Source organism: Sphaeramia orbicularis, chromosome 10 (genome assembly GCF_902148855.1).
Source record: "Sphaeramia orbicularis chromosome 10, fSphaOr1.1, whole genome shotgun sequence".
In the NCBI taxonomy this organism is placed as follows: Eukaryota; Metazoa; Chordata; class Actinopteri; order Kurtiformes; family Apogonidae; genus Sphaeramia; species Sphaeramia orbicularis.
Window position 1 is genome coordinate 27,024,633 of NC_043966.1, and position 17,294 is coordinate 27,041,926.

The window sequence follows — 17,294 nt, forward strand, 5'->3', positions numbered from 1 at the left end:
CACATGGCTGGAATATCTTAGCTTTAACATTAGATAGAGATGCAAACTCCGCTGTGTGCTCAGAGGGCCCTCTCGTCTACATTCCGGAGTTCTCTGCAGTCAGACAGTCCAGCGCTGTTGATAACATGGTCAGAGTCAGCCCGTGAAGTATTTCAATTCTCAGAAACAGTGAATAAGGCTGTTTTTTCCCACCTCATCCAGACATGCAGGCTTTCTGTGAAACATCCTGAGGAAAGTTTTTTTTTCCTGTTTACTTGCCAACCTCGTTGTTGTGTCACCTCTCAACGTGACCCTGTGTTTCCCTCTGCAACACACACACACAACAGTCTGCCAGCCACAAGCTGCCACCCCAGCCTAATCTGGAGAAGCCAAAGCACTCACATGTAAATTTTCACCAGCACCTTCGAACTGTACATTTTGCTGAATGCATATGGAGTGAAAAAGTTTAGGGAACAAAATCAAAGTCTTTTCGTTGCTTCTTGAGTCCACCGCAAATGTGACAAGTCTGTTTGAAAGAAGATGCAGCACAGCTAGAAAGCAGGCATTCATGGTGGAGCTGTGGAAAATGTTCAATGCAGACATCATAATCAAATCAAGTGAAGTCAGGACACTACAAGATGCTGCTGTTCATATTGTAGAAAGATATGCAGTCTGTTTTTCACTGCGCTGTCTAAATACAAGGCAGGTCTGATCTAACTTAACTGCTTCAATGTCAGGATGAAAATGTAGATGTGCAGAAATGTGAAATATTTGAAGATGCGATACATTTAGAGTCATCAAGTTGTTGTACATTTGTGAAGATTCAGGTCTGAAATTCTTGGTAAAATGATAAAAAAAAAACAGATAATTGTGTGATTTTTATAAAGAGTATGAACATAAGGCATCCATTGGAGTAGCAGAATAATTTATGCCTGAATGGACAGAATCATTGTTTTAATTAAACACAGAAAAAAAAACACTACCAATTATTTTTGGATCATTGTTTTCCATTTCCTCACACAGCCTTGACGTCAGTTTATCCGGCCTCACTCAGATTGGTCTAAGAGTGAAGAAAGTGCACAAGACTCGGGGTAAATGAGGTACACTAGTGGGTGAACGTGGGGAGAGATTAACTGACACAGAGTCAGACTGAAGTTTGGAAAATCATGGTTTGTGCTGAGAGGGGAAAAAAGTTTAGCTTGTCATGCAGCACACCTAAAATCCTTCACATGTGATTTTATATTCGTGATTGACCCATTTAAGACCCTAATCAAAGGACACGAAGTGTGCTGGCAGCACAATAGGTCATTGTTATGTTAGTTAAGCTTCTTACTACTGTAAATAGGTCGACCTAATATATGATGTCTCAGTGCCTGGTGCCCGTTTCCTTGTCCCCCGAGCAGGGACCACCAGGCCCAGTGGAGTTCACCGAGAACAACCTATAGATCGGCTTCCACATTTTTAATCTGAATTCGGGGAAAATGTTGAAAGAAGAAAGGCTGTGGATGTGTGTCTAAGTCGAGCTTAGTCTGGGTTTTAACTATGGGGGTTAGGGCTTGAACTGGGTCATGACTTTGTGTCTTGTTTCCTCATGACATGGAAAGTAATATTTGTTTAATGAGTCTGCCTTGCAGGTAGAGACAAGGGTTAATGAGTGCAGAGCCAGTGAGGGAACAGCTAACAGGGTTGTAGTTTTCCTCTGTAAGGATCATGTTGCTCACAAGAAGTACCTGCCTGCCCACTGGTGGACAAAAACACAACTGTACTTCCACTAAAATACTCAAATGTGGATGTTCAAAGACTTAATGTACAGTATTTAACATCACTGTGGTCTTTATCTTAGGTGGATTATTACTACATATTTAACTCAAGTAAAGGAGAGGCTGGAAATTTGATTATTTACATTTTATCCTATTTTGTATTTCAGAGAGAATTGTACTTTTTACTCCACATTTGTCTGACAGCTGTAATTACTCAAGATGTTAAGTTAAAATGAAGATTTCACACAGAATTAAACCAGGCTTTTAAGCTTCTGATATTGTAGCAAGAAGGGAGGGAGCAGTCTACAGCTCCACCATAAAAGGATTTTCCTTTTTAAATGTCACCAAAATTTAAATGTTAAATAAAAAGTAAACAAGAGGGGCCTTAACCCATAAAGACCCAGTGCTACTTTTGTGGCAGTTCCCAAATTATTTTTTCTCTCTATTTAACCTTTCTTAAGTGATTTATCACCATTTATTATAAAATGATCCTCTTTGTTTTGCAGTTTTTCACTGTAGATCATGTATTTTCCTATATTTAATTCACAGACCATGTACATGTTCATTAAAGCTCAGAGTAAATTCTAAAACTTATGATATCAAAACAGAGGAAAGTGAAGAAAAAAGACTTTTTCAGTAAAGATGTCAATAACTGAACATAAAAACATGTGTCTCCATCCACTGTCATTGATCCAACTTCATGGGTTTTACTGGTGAATCAATGTTGTAGAAGATGACGGTGTTTCCACGTTCACTACAGAGCCTCTGAACGTCCACATGGGTCATATCTAATGACCATGAAAATATGACAAACCGCATTTTACACCAATTATTTACATGCATTGACAGGATTAATAGATCAGTAGGTATTAAACAGTTTAGATCAGTTGATGGTTTTGGTCGATGGTGATTGTTTGGGTCTTTACAGGTTAAATTAAAGAAAACTGGATATAAAGGAGCTCAGATCAGCCCAAGTAGCTAAAACAGTAACATGACATGATGATCTAACTCTGTTGAGAATATATTTATGTCCTATTATAATGTATTCGTCAGATGGAAAATACCTCAACTTCATTTGCTGCAAATACTTCATATCTATGTATGGATTTTCTTGCAGGACATTTCTTTGTACTGGAGTATTTTAACCTTCTCTTACAGTCTGCTTATTGCATTATTTTCTTATCTTTGTCTCTCTTTGTCAACAGCTTCCTAACATGTTTGGCGCTCTGAGTTCCACTGTCATGTCTCTGATGATCGGCTCCTACGCCTCCTCTGCTGTCACCTTCCCTGGAGTCAAAGTGAGCAAAATAAGAGACAAACACTACACATTGTTCTCAAAGAGACAATTTTAGACATATTTTATTTTTTCAAATGTACTTGCATCTTATGTGTTTGATTTTGTTATATCCACACTCCTGAGAGAAGTGAATTAAACTGTCACTTGGCATTATTATAATAATATTTCTTGTGTTCTCCTGTTTCTCCTCTAGCTGATCTACGACGCAGACGTGTCCTTCCAGGTGATCATGGGAGTGTGGGCAGGACTTGCTGCATTTGTCTTTGTCAACTGTTTCCTCAACTGGCCCACAGAGGGTTTTCCTACACCTGATGAAGTGGACTACAGGTCAGTTTGTCCGTCCATGTAGTTCTTTCCGCTCAAACCAAAAACATAAAATTGATCATCAGACACACAATGCATTACTGACACTGTACAAACCCGTATTTTATCAGTAAGATCAACACACTGCTAGAGCTGCCGTCATCAGAGCAGAGGGGCGCTGCAGAGAGACTGGGCCAGAAAAACGGAGACGTCCACCACCACTCCACAGAGAAACTTCCTCAAGGGCCTGAAGTTGCACCTAGTAAGTCAACACCAGCAAGAATAAGCCCGCTCATCCATCTCTCATAGAGCATATTGAGTCAGCTGAACAAGTTTCATGGCCTCAAATCATGGAAAAATATACAGATACAGTGGTGGAAAAAAGTTTTTGGACACAACATTTGTAATATACTGCATTATGAATCACACTTAAAGGGGTCATATTTTGCTAAACCCACTTTTATTAGTCTTTGTGTTTGTGTATTTGGACCCTAATAGTTCAAAAAGTTTGAATTTGAACCCTCCAGGTGCTGCAAAGCTATCATTATATTCATTTTGGCAAAAATCAAGTGGATTTCTACAACCTGTTTTAATTCCTTCTTCATTTGTTGCATCCATAACTAGTTACATCACGACATTTGCACATATAAAGTCAAGACTTCCAACAAACATTTCTCAGAGTATAGAGAAATAGGACAGAGCAGCACATTTGCATTTCAAGGGCCAGCACTCAAAATGACCTTTCTGGTGTCATTAGTCAGAAATATAGTTGAAGATGGACCTGTGGAGTTTCATTAATGAAGAATTCAGACACAAGCATAGCATTTACAGTTTATGTAGACCACAGGGAAATGTTTTAAAATGCATAATTCCATTTAAAAAAGCAAAATATGACCCCTTTAAGTCATTGAACTCAAGTACCCAAGTATTGTGCCATTCTGCAAACGCACATGCTCTGTTCCATCTCTGTCAAAACTGGATGTTTCAGCAAGACCATAAAACACATACAGAGCATGACATGTTGAAACTGCCAAATATCAGTTTTATTAATTTTTTCTTCTTGACGCTAAACAAAAAGATCATTTGCATTTGTTTGTGCCTGTCTGATGCAGCCACATGTTTTGAAACACAAACAGGATTGTTCCAGAAGTATTTCATGATCATATTTGAGATTGTGTACCATTTTAAGGGTGTCTTTTTTTTCCGCTACTGCACTGTTGCTGGATTTTTTGTGTTCTATTTCTCACTGGATAAAACAAAACTTCTATCTCTTCTTTTAGATGCCGTTCCTTTCCGTCGGTCTGTTTTCTCTCCCATCTTCCTGTGGAGTCTGGTTACCATGGGCATGTCCCAGTTGAGGATTATCTTCTTCATGGGGGCGATGAACAAGATGTTGGAGTTCATGGTGACTCATGGAGAAGAGCATCGTGAGTGTCCAACGCTCTCAAACATTGTTCGTACATTCGTTTTTCTAATTTGAAAACTTACTGACACCTTTTTTTGCCTTGCAGCATCTGACGAGCTGGTCATTGAGGCAGAAGAAAAAGGTCAGCAAATGATTAAAGTTAAAACATTAATAATGTAATGTTGCGTTCCCACTACGTCTAATCTAAATCAATATGTTCTCCTTCAGTGAGTTTCTACTCGTCCATCTTCGGTACACTGCAGCTGCTTTGCCTCGTCACTTGTCCTCTGATTGGTTATATCATGGACTGGAAGATGAAGGAGTGTGAAGAGGAGAAGACTGTCCCATCAGACACAGAAAAGAGGTACATACAGCTGCAAAAGTTTATGTATTTTTATCCTAGTTTTGCAGTGATGTTGAAAATAAAGACCTAAGGGTCAAAATGTTGGCAGTTACAAAGCAGTTGCATCTAAATATATTCATCTACATAGAACATAATGGATGTTTATTTACAACAAGGTAAACGGACATGCTTTTTTCCAAGGTTTTTAAAACATTTGTCATGAAAAAGTAAACCATATTAAAAAACAATATTTTAAGGAAGTTATTGGCATAGTTTTCTGTGCAAAAGATTTAGGCTACAAATATTTTTTTGTTTTAGCAACAATATCATTATCAGTCTTAATGTTTGAATGCATTTGTCAGTTTCTGGACAATAAACAACTGAAATATAGAACAGTATTAAAAAGAAGAATTTCAGGAAAAAAAAAACAGTCTGAAGTATCCAGTATTCAGTGTGACTTTCCTTTGTACTTAACATAAATGTTCTGTACAGATATTAGGAGATGTAATGAACTAATCTTCTAGCGTTTTACGCCAGGTTTCATTCAACACATGTTAATTTTTTTGCTTATTTTTTGGGTCACTTTTATCACGAGAACAGAGATCAAATTAAATACTGATTGTCCTTTTGTACAGGTGCTTGAAATCCTTGAAAATGCTTGAATTTCAAAGTTGTGTTTTCAAGGTCTGAAAAGCGATTGAATTTTAGTTGAAGTCCTTGAAAGTGCTTGGAATTATAACTCTGTGATGTGATTTATTTATTTATCTTTAATATTAACTCTGCCTCTGCTACTTACCGAGTGGTGATACATTTTGAAAAATTAAACTTTATGTCAAAAAAGAAAATTAGCAGGTGCTCTCAGATCAACTCCAGGTAAATTTTTATCTTAATCTTTGGTTCGGTGTGAGTGTGCCTGAAGAACTCTAAGTGGCTTCCATTTATTTGGATAAAACTTTGTGTTCTCCTTTAATTTCTAAACTTTTTGCTCTTATGAAACATAATTTTAGATGTTTATAGCCTAAGACAATGTACATCACTGTGATTAAAAAGTGGAAAAAAAAAATAATCATGAGTAAATGTGTTCCTGTAGATGTGTATTTTACCCCAGTGATAAGGTGCTGTGCTGGAAAAATTTGAAAATGACCCTTAAAAGTGCTTGAAAAGTGCTTGAATTTGACCTTGAAAAATGTGTAGAAACCTGTTTATATTTTTGTGAGAAATTAATGTGTAAGATATTCCCCTGAATTAGACTGAGAAATCGATATTGTGCTCATTACAACTGTGTAAAACCAACATGGCTAAGGGTGGCCTAAGACCTTTGCACATTACTGTACTTATATTCCCCATTACTTATGTTAAAAGATGCTTTTGTAATGATACTTAGCTCTAACTACATGATCTTGGGGTGCCCTGCTTTGTTTCCCATTTATGCCAAAGCCTTATCACTGTGACCCAGGTGTGCTTCTGGCTTGAGACCATTTGCTGCATGTCATTCCCCTCATTTCCATTTCCTGTCTCTCACTCTGCTTTATCAAATAAAGGTAAAAAGGCCTGAAAAAATACTTTAAAAAACTAAAGAGACAAAAAATAAATAAAGGTCTTGAGACTGGCTACAATACCTGTTTTTTAGATTTGACGACGCCCTAAAATGTCTTTGATATGAATGTAGGAATGTTATGGTGCATCTGTCTGTGTCCCGTCAGAGAATGTATCGTGCCCAAAAGAGACCGTAAGATCCAGAAGGTGACCAATGCCATGAGGGCCTTCATCCTCACCAACATGCTGCTTCTTGCTTTTGGATTCTGCTGCCTCATAGACAACCTGCCTCTACAGGTAACATATCTGAGTTATGTTAGCAAGAAAATAAAGAATAAACACTCCAATGCGCTGATGGTTGGGTTCACTTTGACTGTCTTGTTGCTGTGTTAGATCTTGACCTTCATCCTCCACACCATGGTCCGAGGCTTCATTCACTCCTGCTGCGGAGGCCTTTACGCTGCCGTGTGAGTACTTCACTGCCCCCTCACCAACTGCACCATCCACAGGAAATTAGAGGCTTTATAGGTGTAATGGATCACAAACTTCATGCTTAAATATAAAAATGTGCATTTGTTTCTGCTTCATTAATAAGACAGTTAACACTCAGCTTCATAAATGTGCAACGTTCAGGGGCTGGAACTGGAAACTCTCCCAAACCACTGCAAGTTGTCTCATAGCACCTTATAAACACGAAGCACAAATAAGAACTTTATAAAGTGATAAAAGCAACCAGATGTGGTGACAAATGTAGGGGGTACTGTATCATTTAGCTTTAAAAACCACAGTAATGTAATAATGTCTGATGCAGAATCTAGGGAAGGTTTTAATTGAACAGACTTCGCTGAAATGACGTAGTTGCACATACTTGCAACAATATTATATGTGTATTATTATGTCCTTCATTAAACGGGGCATCATTTGTGTTTAAAACACTTCTTAATCAGCAGTGTGTCCCACAGATACCCATCCAACCACTTTGGCACCCTGACTGGTCTCCAGTCCATGATCAGCGCTGTGGTCGCTCTGCTACAGCAGCCGCTCTTCATCCTCATGGTCGGACCACTGAAAGGAGACCCCCACTGGGTGAGGACACACTGATATCACCACAGCCCTGTACACTGGGACACACACACATACATACACATGCCTTTGATTGTGTTTATTCTAATGTTTTGTTTTGTTTTTTTTTAACTTTGCAGCTTTAAACATTCGTCCAGTTTAATAGATGTTTGTTTGCTTGGAGTTAAAAAAATGTTACAAGTACACAGCAAGTCCTCACCTGTAACTAAGGAAATAGCCAAGATCAGTGGTTCCCAACCTTTTTTGGCTTGTGACCCCATTTTAACATCACAAATTTATGGTGACCCCAGACATTCAAAACGGAGACTTTTTTTTTTTTTTTTTGCTAAAATTAATTTGGTTTTGATCATGTAATAGTTTGCTATACTATGTTGCAAATAAACTTTAAATTTAGATGGTATTTAGTCTATATAATGTATATTATTATGGATGGAGGCAGAAAAGTCAGGTGTAGATTACTGCACAAAGTGAGAATTTTATTTTCCTTGGTCAGGATATGTACAGTCAGTCCAGCTTGTATTTACAAGGCTGACAATTAATACTGAACAAACAATAACTCCAACTAGGAATTATGAAAGAGCTGCAGCATCTGAAACCGACCACAATGAACATTTGAAAGATAAACAGAACCACAGTGCTTCAGTTTCAGCTTCAGAGTTTTTCATGTCTTTTATGGATAGTGATTGTCTCAACTCACCATATATTTTTTATTAGTATGTATTTTTTTGTTTGTTTAAATCAATTACTAGAAATTTCAGGTGACCCCACGTGGGGTCCCAACCCCAAGGTTGAAAAACACTGGCTTAGATCCTTCCATTGAATAAGTTATTTAACTCTAACTGATGCAGTAGCTTCTCATTTCTTAAACAACCATCGATTTGATAGAGAGCATAAAGACTGGACTCTGTCTCAGTGGAAAATGGTCATGTTGTCTGATGAGTCCAGATTGATGAACAGATCAGGGTGAGATGAGAGGTGATTAGTGATTACCCATCATGCCAAGTTACTACAATACAAGCTGTGATTGCAGTTTTATGATCTGGGGTCACTTCACTTGTTTGCTCACCTCAAAAAACAGTGGAGTATAGAGGCTAATTCATGACAACAGTCTACAAGAGATTAAATTAAAGCTGAAAGTCCACATTTTAACCACATGGGTTCTTTCAGATCCACTGGTGGCATACAGAGGCAACACAGGAAATATGTGTCACTGTCCAAATACTTATAGACCAGACTGTACATCAGCCCTGACAATGATAGTATCAGAAAATACAACATTAAACTGATCAAACATCAACTCCGTGCTCCCTCTCATCCCTCAGATCAACCTGGGCCTGCTGATCTTCTCGCTGACTGGCTTCCTGTTGCCGGGTTACCTGTTCTACCATCGCAGACAGCTGATGAGGGAAAACGAGGCCAGAAACAAGAGAACCACGGGCCAGGAGATGCAGGCACTCAACCACACCGAGGCCAACGGCTACAAGCCCCACAGCAACGGCGTCACAGCTGTGGAGGCCTGAAGCGTCCCCACAACCAACAATATATTTTTATATGTGCCTTTAAATTAGCACCAGCAGTCTACGCATCCATTTGGTTTTTAAATTTCCAATGTCTTTTGGTCATTGCTGGTATAAACTTTGTTCATTACTAACCATTTTACATATCAAGTAGGATCCCCTGTGTTTTATATCTCAGACAGATGTGTCATTCATCATCATGTTTGTGTATATTTATTTTGGTTTTGTTCAAAGAGGCAAATTAGGGTGATTTTAAGCCATAGATTTCACTCACAAGCACATGCAACGCATATGTCCTTGTGTGGCCTCATTGTCAAACTAAGGACATCACGGTACTTGAAAATTATTTAGTTCTTTTAATCAGCAAAATCATTGCTAAAACCAAAGAAAAGCTTAACTATATTAAGACAGTTGCATGTTCTTTATATTTCAGTATTGTTTGGAAAATGTACTTGACCGTGAGTAAAGTGCTGTTTCTACTGTAACCCCCCTGTCCCCCCTAAAAAAAAAAAAAAACTACAAACAAATGTATTAAACACTAGTAAAAGTATTCAAGCTATTAACTGAAAGCATTTACAAACACCAGACTTTGGTAAGTATGAAGAAGCTTTTGGGGGTTTTCAGACTCAGCTCACACATAGACACACAAATAGGCTGGTTGTAGACAGAGACTCCATCTACCTCCTCTGTTTCCTTTTTGTACTGTCTCTCTGCAACCGATTCCTATGTCTGTCCATCAGTCATATTTCACATTCATAAATATAAATTCATTTAATTCTTTAATACCCAGAAAGAAAAATTAAATCAGAACAGATATTTATCCTTGTGCTTTCATGTTTTTCATTGTCAGTGTGGATTCATCCCTTTATATTTCTGGCATTTTTATATTAAAAAAAAAAATTGAGGAAAATTCACAAGGAAAAATATGACTGACTTTTAAAACCTGACACACAGTGTGTGTCAATGTTATTAAACACTTTGTACTGCTTTATGCACAGAAATGAAATAGTGTGTGTATAAATATGTATTTAAGTGTCTTTTTTTATACTCTAGCTGCATTAGCATTAAAAAGGGAAGCGTTCGTTTCAGTAAAAGAAAATGTTATTTTGTAGTTGCTAATTATAAATTATGCTGAGATGATTTACAGTGTATTCTGCTTATGCTTTTTTTTTTTTTTTTGGCTTTTGTCATGTTTTGATTTTGGAGCATAAATATTAGTGCACATGTGTTTTTTGTAAATACAGCTGAGGTGTGACTTGGATTTTATTCCATATGTTGCTTGCTTGTAGTACATACTGGTGTGTACTCCGTTACCTGTTCTTAACAAAACTTTTCTGCTTGGATACATAAAGTAGCATTAAAACGCAAATATAGTACACATTGTAACTTCCTTTAGCCAACTGCAGTTTTTATTTTTCTTGAACATAAGTTCAGTTGAATATGTCAATTCTTTGCTCTGCAAACTGCAACTGTATTATATGGATTTTAGAATGATTTTTTTTTTTTTTTCCCATGTACTTTTTAAACTGCATTTATTTCTTGCCTCCTATAAACCATGTTTAGCTTCTTAAATCATTGCTCATGCAGAGGTTAAACATGACTTTGTTTTGTCTCATATCTGTGCCTTTTATGCAACTCAAGTAATTGTGAAAACACCTCAACCAAACAGCAGTGTTTTTGGATAAAGCCATGTTTAGGCCTAACGTGGCTGTAGTCATAGAAAACTTTATAGTGCCGCAATTTTTCTCAGGAGTTACAACATAGTGCATTAGTCCTGCAGTGAACACCAACATGGTTATTTGTTTTGACTATTTCAGCTGCTAACTCGCTGACATTGTTTTTCCCTGTGATGTGGCTGTAAAACCTTTAAATGGCGCTTGAATGAGTCACGTTTTGGATAAATTGAGTTTGATCCATATATGAAAGCAAAATCATCTTTGCTTTTCCAAATCTGTATATTTTTAAAGCTTTATCTTCAGCCTTCAGGTTGGAACATTGTCATGTTTCACTAAATGTAACATATACCCTTCCTGCTTTCAAACAATATACCCTGCCTCTTTGATAGACAATAAAAGCTTGAATGAAAATTTGTCTATTTTTCCACTCTTGTTGATAAGATGATCCCAATTAAGGTGTTTTGCAAGTTTCTGCTTGAGTATAGTATAGTACAAAACACATATGTATTTATCCATTTGTGTCATTTTAAAACAAGCAAACTCGACTACAAAAAATGTTCAATGCCACAGAAACAAAGATAACCAAAGTTTATTTGATTTTGGCATTATGGTCAAAAGATTATTACAACAAAATCAAAGAGGGACATTATACACGGGGCCATCTTGGTCACCTCTAACATCACACAGCCCATCAGCAGCGTTCTGTCTTATACACTGTTCTGTAACATTTCAATCAATCATCACCAACATCCACTGTGTTGCTGCTGTTTCCATTTACACTAACACGCCTCAACCAGCCTTTAGCTTAAATTCATCGCATTCCCTCTCTCAATAATACAATAATCTGTAAAAGACACACACACCCTCTCTTACAAAATGCAGTCACACATACTTTCAAACACAGACATGCACACAGTGGGCTGCTGTCTATCTGAGGCTGTTGCTGTTCGGTTGTGAGCCAGCGAGGCCAGGGTGGTCAGGACTGTGGCGGTTCTGTGAAAAAAATAAATAAAAAAAATAATGAAGCTCATCCTGTGGAATGACTTCATATTGATCAAAGATTAAAGCAGTTGCTGAGTTTCATCCTCTGTAACAGGACTGTTGCAATCACATCTTAACCTGTTCTACACGCAAACAAAAGCAATTTATAAACTAAAACAGCCTTCATTTCCTGTAGAGACTGGATGGGACGCAGCAAAAACTGTCCAAGTTCAACAGGCTTTTTCATGTTGTTTTAGCAAATTTACCACAAATAAAGCCACTTAAATCAGTATAGTGAATTATGGAGTGAAATTATGTTTTGCCACCTTTTCAACTGTACTGGCAGGATCTATCTGGATGGACAGGTAAAATCTATCAAAACAAAGTCTCTATAAATCCATGAGATTTGATGATAGAAAAGTAGACAAACAATGCTAAATACTCAGTTATGTAGGGTTAAGATAAAACCAGATGTAAATCAGAGAACTGTGGGACAAAGTAATTATCACAGTTTCAATGTTTACTCCTATTCTAAAGTGCTTAAATATCATAATGTGTTTATGGGAGTCAGTTTTGGAGATCTTCTGATCCCATCTGGTTAAAATAATACAAAGTGGGTGTGTTTTAGTTTCTGGTTGGACACATGGAATTAGCTATAAACTTTAATGTACATTTCTCGTCCATATTCATAATGTTGCCACAATGGTGCCTGTATAAATTAAAGGTTTCTGATAAAATTTCCTACCTTCTTCTTTTTCTTGTCTTTCTTCTTTTTCTTGCGGTCTGGATCATCATCTCTTTTCTTTTTCTTCTTCTTGGGATCAGAATCTGACGGAGTTTCTGTCATGTTAAAAAGAGGCAGGTCAGTGAAAAAGGCGTCGTATCTACGCAAACGTATGTACAGGTAGAGATTTGATTATGTCAAACCTTGTGGTAAAGGATCCTGCAGTCGATGATGTTTGTGCTTGTGTTTACTCTTCTTCTTTGGAGGCTGTATGTGCATCAGGCGGTATTGTTCTGGAAGCTGAGGAAAAACAAAAACATCAACATACGTGTGCAAGTACTGATGTGACATGAAACCAAAATGACAGTAGGTTCAATGTTAACATAATATTATTACATTGTGAGTAAAATCAATGTCTGCAAGCTTAAAAAGGGTGTTTCTAAGTCTTGTTTGTTGGAAGTAACACAAAGGATACTATGGTGGTATTTTTGTCCCTTTATTCTGAGAGGGCAGTGGGACACTTTGAGCACAGAAAATATATTGAGGAAGCATGAAAATTATGAGGAAAAATGAAACCTGAGCAAAAAAAAACCTTGAAGTTGAGCAAACAAGAATCTATTCTGTGCTCTACAATTGTCTTTGCATGTTTGCTAAGATCAATATGCCACCTTTCATTCAGTTTCACTCCAAGCTCTCTCACAAACTCTTCCTCCATGTGCAGGCAGCCCACTTGCACACTTGCTCACAAAATCTATCAAGTTTGCTCAACTTGGCCTGTTTACTCGCTCAAACTGTGCACACTGTTATGTTTGTGCCACAATTGTCAACCAATCAGAAAATTTGGGGAGATAAATTCTCATTGGCAACTGCAGCTCAGTGGGAAAGTAATACGCCATGTGAATATACATCTTTGGTAAGTATTTTATTGTAAATATCATTATTTTTGACGGATATTACATTAAAATGCTGCCCATGGCGTATTAGTTCCCCACTGACAGTAAAAAGTTTGCATACACTTCCAGGATGCTGCAATCTAATTGGAGCTGCAGCAGCCAATGAGAATTTATCTCGCCCAAATTTTCTGATTGGTTGACAATTGTTGCACAAACTTAACAGTGTGCACAGTTTAAGCAAGTAAGCAGGCCAAGTTGAGCGAACATGTCAGAGATTTCCTGAGCGAGCGTGCAGCGGGCTGCCTGCACACGGAGGAGGAGTTTGTAGGAGAGCCTGGAGTGAAACTGAATGAAAGGTGGCACGTGCATATTGATCTCAGCAAACATGCAAAAACATTTATAGAGCACAGAATAGATTCTTGTTTGCTCAACTTCAAGTTTTTTTTTGCTCAGGTTTCCTCAAAATATAATTTGCGTGCTTGCTCAATATATTTTTCTGCGCTCAAAGTGTCTCACTGCCCTCTCAGAATAAAGGCACAAAAATAACAGCATAGGATTTCTGTCTGTACCGGTCCTGTGTGTAGTCTGAAGCCTGTGAGCAGAGCGCCGGTCAGTGGACTGAAGGAGTTCCCACACACTGGAGGTTTATCGATCAGGGAGCGCAAAGAGCTGCCATCCTGAGTGCCCGGACAGTCTATCATGCCTGCAGGACAAAGGACAAAATCAAATGAAAGCACAATGACAGAACAGGATATGAACACTAAAAGCCGGAGTAAACTGATAAATGTGTACCACTGATATCCCTTTTCTATGTGAATTTAACATTAGCTCTGGACTGGTGCTAGTGTCAATTTGTTGTTGGTTCATCTTGCAAACCCTCTAAGAACCGGTCTTCTTTTCCAAGGATTAAGAGTCACTATTGAACTACATTATTATGTGAGTGTATGTCTACATATTTCTTCACTTTCCCCACAAGGTAAACACCAAAAACAATGGGCTGTATTTTCACTTCAAAAAGATTGTTTCTGGCTTTGCAATCTGACTTTCTATGTGGTGTTTTTTTGTAAATGACACTCAAAAAGTTTTAGTCAAAGTCAAAAATATTTCCACCTCCACCGCCTGATGTAAGCAGTCCTCGGTCAGCAAATTGCTAGTACCACCAGTCTCAATCCCGTTTCATGACTGAGAGCCAGTTTCTTTGCTTTAGAAATGTGATTTAGGATTGAGATTTGGTACCAGCCCTGAGTCTGCTCTGAACCATCTTTAAAACTACCTTTACAGATCACTGTCACAGTGATATCTACATGAGACAGATTTGAGACTTGACACAGCATTCAGATCACAGGTCTGGGACTTTAGACACATATTCACTTCATTACAAGGTGAAAGGAGAGAAAGTCAACATTTACTACAAAACAGGTGTATTTTCCCTTATGGCCTTATTCAGTGTCAGGGAACGGAACTACATCTGGTCTTAACAACAACATCTTACTACCACAAGTGTTACTAAGATAACAGCAGACACACAATCAAGTGCCAGAGGGACACTGTCTGGAGTGAGTGTCTTGTAACTGTCAATTATAATCAGTATTGGAGCATGCATGCTGTGTAACTTATCTGTCCACAGACAACACAGAGCATGGAATTATGTGCAATCAAGTTATATGTTTAATTAAACAGTAAAATTATTGTATTGCTATTTATGTTACATCTTTTTCACCCACTTTATGAAGAAAATGATTATAACCTTTTCTGGTGCCAGGAAGGTAAAAAAAAAAAAAAAAAAAAAAAAAAAAAAGATTTGTGTACACATATTTTTTTCCACATTTATTTTGTAGACAAACATGTGTTTGCCCTCTTTGCCAAATATCACAATGCTTTTGACTTTCCATATAGTTACAGTTAGTTTCTCTACAAGCAAGACTTAGTAAACATTCAGAGGATTCCGTCCACTTTAGGTAGCAGGACTGTGTGAACTATACACTCACTGAGGCTGTTATATGCAATAATAATGTAAGACAATATTAGATTAAACCCAAGTATTTAAATATGCTTTGAGTAACAGAAGGGTATAAAGTACTGTGGAAAAGTCTTAGGTCACCATTAGGGTTATTCTTTAAGTAGCTCTATAATGATCACATATGTGGAATTCCCAGCCTCTAAATTAAGATACAACTAGGATGTACTGGATATATATGCACAGCACTAAGCTGGACAGCTTCTTCAGACCAAAATGTAAAATGTAGACTGTTTAACATAACATACCTTTGCACATAAAATGTTTTTAACTCTGTTGTCCAGACAACATAAGATTTACTCCATTAATTTCTCATGTTTTACACCAAGAGTCTTTCAGTATATATCAGATGTTTCCTACTGTTTGGGCTACTTTATATAATCCCAGCAGAGGTCACAATAAATACAGACCAAAGCCTGTAGGAGTAATTGAATTCATGTTTTTTCATGTTTTACTACCGTGCTCATATTATAAATATGAATATTATAATACTCATTACAACCCTGCAGAATCAGCACTAGAGGTTGTATAGCCTTTTCCAATTCGTGATTAAATGCATTTTAAAAACATGACTTTGCAAGAGTGCCTTACAATAATAGAGAGAAAACAACTGCTTATAGTTTAATTCAATGTTTATTGCAAACTCACCTGGTAACTCTGGCAGAAAGTTACTGAGCTTCTCCTTCACCTTTTTTCCACAGAATTTGTTGTAGGCGTGTTCCAGGTTGTAGTGTGTGATGAGGTTGGTGTTACCCGTTAACTCGTTCCCCACTAAAATATAAACACGCATATATATTAGTAGAATTCACGTAAACAGTACAAAAATAGCCCTTTCTAACGAAATACCTCAACTAAAATTTGTCTTTGAGTCATGTTAGTGTTAGCTCAGGGATTCTGTGATTAAAGCTAGTTACATAACGTTTCAATTTAACAAAATAAAATTGAATACTCGGTCCATAATTCACAGGAAATAATGAAACCATGAGAAAAATTCAACCCAATTTAGCACTGCAACAAACTATTATACTAATACCGGAAATTAACCTACTGTACAATTTCGGTAGCACTTTTAGCTAATGTTAGCTAGCATTGTTTACAATCTGCTTAGCAACCTTTAACAGCAGCCCAAGTGTTTCAGTAACATATAATATGCTTTTAATAAACATCCAAATAACATAAAAGCATACAGTAGTTACAAAAGTCTGCCCATACCAGGTAACTCTCGTAGTAAGTAGAAAGGTTCATTCATGGCTCCAGGCTTCCGCAGAGCAGGCCCTTCATCCCCGAGCTGCGGTGGAATCTGACCTGCCATAGAGACTTGGTTTTGCGGTAGAGGCGGCGGTGGCTTACCCGGTCCAAACCCCAGAGACGAGGAGCCGGGCGGTCCCTGAACTTCGTTTTGACTAAACAGAGTTGAAAACATTTCCGTCATATCTATCACGACTAATACATTAAAATGAAAACAAAAGCCCGGTTTTCCTAGCTTATGGCCTGCTAAATGTTGGATGGTGTTCACCGTGAACCCATCCGTGTGTCAACTACTCCTCTCTGCACTTCTTTGTAGATTTTCAGCACTGATGTACCGTAATGACACCAATAGACGCACAATACCGTAATGATGGGGGTATACTGGAACCATGTTTATTGTGGACAATGTTTATTTTCAGACAAACAGGAACAGAGGACAAAAACATTATATACAGTTAGGAGAGTTTACATACACATACATACATACATACACACACACACACACACACACACACACATATACATATATATA

At 37.6% G+C, this 17,294-nt stretch overlaps 2 protein-coding genes across 2 annotated transcripts in view; one reads left to right on the top strand and one right to left on the bottom strand.

Moving 5' to 3' along the window:
• slc43a1a (solute carrier family 43 member 1a) overlaps positions 1–9,803 on the top strand; it is a 28,369-nt gene extending 18,566 nt beyond the window's left edge. Inside the window, exons 6-15 of the mRNA XM_030145620.1 lie at positions 2,945–3,037; positions 3,230–3,363; positions 3,471–3,601; positions 4,620–4,766; positions 4,851–4,886; positions 4,973–5,108; positions 6,791–6,920; positions 7,017–7,090; positions 7,586–7,709; positions 9,029–9,803. Coding sequence (XP_030001480.1) covers positions 2,945–3,037; positions 3,230–3,363; positions 3,471–3,601; positions 4,620–4,766; positions 4,851–4,886; positions 4,973–5,108; positions 6,791–6,920; positions 7,017–7,090; positions 7,586–7,709; positions 9,029–9,226 — 1,203 coding nt within the window. The 3' untranslated portion in view covers positions 9,227–9,803. The remainder of the gene's footprint in view (positions 1–2,944; positions 3,038–3,229; positions 3,364–3,470; positions 3,602–4,619; positions 4,767–4,850; positions 4,887–4,972; positions 5,109–6,790; positions 6,921–7,016; positions 7,091–7,585; positions 7,710–9,028) is intronic.
• Positions 9,804–11,463: 1,660 nt separating this feature from the next.
• Positions 11,464–17,086, bottom strand: med19a (mediator complex subunit 19a). Its single transcript, XM_030145623.1, has 6 exons — positions 16,727–17,086; positions 16,163–16,285; positions 14,067–14,200; positions 12,808–12,904; positions 12,626–12,720; positions 11,464–11,892 (listed from the first exon to the last, which is right to left on the bottom strand). Exons 1-6 carry the CDS (start codon positions 16,944–16,946, stop codon positions 11,827–11,829), a joined length of 735 nt encoding a protein of 244 aa, XP_030001483.1. The 5' UTR covers positions 16,947–17,086; the 3' UTR covers positions 11,464–11,826.
• Between the last annotated feature and the right edge of the window lie 208 nt (positions 17,087–17,294).